The sequence below is a fragment of the Myotis brandtii genome, unplaced genomic scaffold, assembly GCF_000412655.1.
Source record: "Myotis brandtii unplaced genomic scaffold, ASM41265v1 scaffold1956, whole genome shotgun sequence".
NCBI classification, from domain to species: Eukaryota; Metazoa; Chordata; class Mammalia; order Chiroptera; family Vespertilionidae; genus Myotis; species Myotis brandtii.
Genome location: NW_005357294.1, coordinates 188,220 through 191,466, shown reverse-complemented (window position 1 = coordinate 191,466; position 3,247 = coordinate 188,220). Strand labels below are relative to the sequence as shown.

Genomic DNA, 3,247 nt, shown 5'->3' with positions numbered 1-3,247 from the left:
CCTGCCTGCGCGTCCCTGGGCCCCGAGAGAACTGGCCGGGGCGGGGCGGGAGGAGCCCAGGCACTCTTCTCTGCCTTCTGGGCAGAGGCACCTGTCCTGCCCCGACCCCCAGCCTCAGGCCTGGCTCTAGCTTCCTTGTCTCTGCCTCTCTGCTGAGCATCCACCTGCTTCTGTGGGGGGTCGTCGCTTTGCGTGTCTCCAGACACTAGGCAGACGGTGGGGCTCTGAGCCACTGTGTGCAGGGGGGCTGGTGCGCTGTCCAGACGTGCAGGGTGCTGTTAAGAGTACAGACTGCCGTTTCCGGTCTAATTTAAATAAAGCAGCAAAGCAGAATTCCGTGCAAGCCAAAGCAGGGGTCTAGGCGGACTCTGGTCTCAGGGTGGGTGTGGGCAGATCTTGTCCTGCTCCGGCGCCTGGCCCTTGGCAGGGTCCTGTGGGAGGTGGAGTGGGCCTGTGGGTGGTAGGGTTCTTTGTGCTTCGCCATGGCAGCGCCTGCCTCCAGGGGGTTCCAGCGGGGCCTCAACAACGGAGCCTGGGTGACTGTTGGGGCTGGGCCCTCCTCTGGGTCCCCCACCCCACCCCCAACCCCTACACTCGGGGAAGGGCTGAGGAATGCAGCCTGGATCCTGGGAAGTTATGGGGCTGCAGCTGATGGGTTCCTCCAACCAGCCCTCCCTGGCCCTGGCTGGCTGTGCAGGCAGCCATTGGTCCTGAGAGAAGGGCCTTTTGTTTACCAAGACAAAGAGGAGATTGAAAAGTTTCTAAGGGCTGAATGGGGGTTGGCATCGATGACCATGGTGACAGCCTGCTCTAGCATGCAGCCCCTGGCTTTGGGGGCCTCTCTCCCACTAAGGAGGACTGGGCTTGGGGCCAGCTGGGTTGCCAGGGGAGGGGCCTCCTGCCCTTTCACCTGTGCTGGTCAGGATGCTGGTTCTGGGAGTTTGGGTCAGCCAGCCCCTTCCTGACTCCTTAGTTCCTCTGTCCTTGAGCATCACTCCTGTGCTGAGACCTGCCTCTCTTCTCTGCTGTCCCTCTCAAGGCTGCATGCCCAGGGCTCAGAACGCCCCTCTGGAGGGGCCAGCCGGGTCTCCTTGCAGCTGCTGGGGATCCCCCAGCCCGAGCTGGTGGGCAGGCAGGGGTGCTCCGACGCCCACACTCTACTTGGTCTGGTGGCTCTACTTCTGCTTACACAGCTGTGTTCTTCCCTCTCACACAGCCTAGAAATGAATTTTGGCAGAGGAATGTAAACATAATCCTAGTAGCATCTTCTCAGGTCTGCAGTGGGCTCTGCCTGCCTCCCTCAAAGCCTCTCCTGGGCCCTGTGCTCATCTGCCAGGTGCTGGAGGGTGTCCGGTCCTCCTGTCCCTCCCTGGTGGGTCAGCGCCTGGCTTCTCCCAGGGAAGAGTTTGGCAAAGGGGCAGGAGCCTCCTCAGGGCCGTGGGGCCTGGGAGAGCATCTCCAGGCCCTCTGGGCCTTGTGCACATGTGCGGGAGTGGGGGTTGGAGCACTGCACCAGGTGGGGGCCCTTCCCACACATGCTCGGGCAGTGGTTCCTGGAACTCCTCCCCAGCAGGGGAGCTGAGTCTGGCCATCTGGGGCCACAGCCAGGTGGCAGTTGGAGTGAGGGGCCCTGGACCATCCAGACCCCCGACCCCTCCCCTTGTCCTGGAGGACAGCCAGGGCCGACTCTTGCCCGGCACGGGACGGAGGTTCTGGAGTCAGGCTGGCCACCTGCCACTTGCCACCTGTCTTGGCTGCTGAGAAGGCCATTGTGGCTGGGCTCTGCAGCTGCCCCAGGTTGGTCCAGGGCCCCCCAGGCACCTGCTGCCTTGGTGGACGTCCTGACCGTGGTCCTGGGGGAGACTGCACCAGGCCATGCGGGCGAGTGTGCTGGGACCTGTGTGCTCCTGGGGTGGGCTGAGGCTGTGCAGTTGTTGGGGGAGGCCGGTCGGGTGGGCTCCTGGGTCCACAGGAGGGGGGCCTTGAGCTTGTTGTTAACACTTCCCTGCTCCCCCCACTAGGGGACAGACTCCATCAAGATGGAGAACGGGCAGAGCACAGCCACAAAGCTGGGGCTGCCTCCTCTGACGCCCGAGCAGCAGGAGGCCCTCCAGAAGGTGAGAGTGTACCTCCCAGGGCTGGGTGGGCATGGGGGCCACTTGGGGCAGGAGGCCCGTTCCCCACAGGCCGGGCCCCCCAGTGCTCCTCACCGCCTTCTCTCCCAGGCCAAGAAGTACGCCATGGAGCAGAGCATCAAGAGTGTGCTGGTGAAGCAGACCATCGCCCACCAGCAGCAGCAGCTTACCAACCTGCAGGTGAGCCGCCGCCCGCCCTCCACACCCTCCCACCGCCTCCTTCTTTTCCTCCTGCGCCTGTGGCTCCCCACCAGGTGTGTGGTCTCGGTTTCTCAAGGACTCCTCCTGGGGACGCCTGGGTCCTCCCCAGCCATGAGTAACCACCTTACCTGCCTGTTGAGCACCCACAGCCCCTCCCGCCCCTTCTCTGTAGCTCTGCCCGCTCCCTGAGCCAGCTCCTCTTCTCGGACTTCAGACTGTTGCCTCAGGTCGCCCCGCGCCCGTGCCCCCCACTGCACAGCTGACGGTGCAGCACGTAGGGGCGTTCCTCCCTGCCCCCATGGCCTCGGATAAGAACGGTCAGGCTCCCACCCCTGCAGCGAGTCCAGACCACACGGGCTGGGGCCCGGAACTGAGGACAGGCTCGGGCGCCTCCATAGGGCCCTGCTTTAGACCTGTGGCTGGAAGCTGCGATGAGGCCAGGCGAGGCCGACAGGTGCCTGGGCCTTGAGCCCCCGCCCCTGCCCAGCCCCTGACATTCACACAGCCAGGTGATGCCTGGCTGTTCCCTTGCGCTCGCTCCCCTCTCCCTTCCTTCTGCCCCGGCCAGCCAGGCTGTGGGGCGGGGCACCTGGGGCTCTGAGGCCCCTCTGGGCAGGTGCCGGCAGCCGCCACTGGCCGGCCATGTGGGAAGGCAGGCGGGCCTCTTGGCAGGGCGGGGACTCCGGGCCTTGCCGCTGTCTGCGTGAGGTGTGACAAGAGCGGGAGACTGCTCGGCTCCAACAGACTGAACTCTGTCTTTACTGTCTTTCAGATGGCAGCAGTGACAATGGGCTTTGGAGATCCTCTCTCACCTTTGCAATCGGTCAATAGAAATGCTCACTTCTTCCGGGGCTCATGTCCTTAGTCAGGGCTAGAGGGGGGCAGTGCAGCCGCGTGCTGGGGACCTTGCT

General features: G+C 64.4%; 1 protein-coding gene across 2 annotated transcripts in view; it reads left to right on the top strand.

Moving 5' to 3' along the window:
• Window positions 1-3,247, top strand: part of PUF60 (poly-U binding splicing factor 60KDa) — a 7,736-nt gene that overhangs the window by 329 nt on the left and 4,160 nt on the right. The window contains exons 2-4 of one of the 2 annotated variants that reach the window (XM_005865026.2): window positions 2,022-2,117; window positions 2,226-2,315; window positions 3,109-3,159. In XM_005865026.2, the coding sequence (XP_005865088.1) occupies window positions 2,040-2,117; window positions 2,226-2,315; window positions 3,109-3,159 (219 nt within the window). In that variant the 5' untranslated portion in view covers window positions 2,022-2,039. The remainder of the gene's footprint in view (window positions 1-2,021; window positions 2,118-2,225; window positions 2,316-3,108; window positions 3,160-3,247) is intronic. The other variant, XM_005865027.2, reaches the window with a different exon arrangement.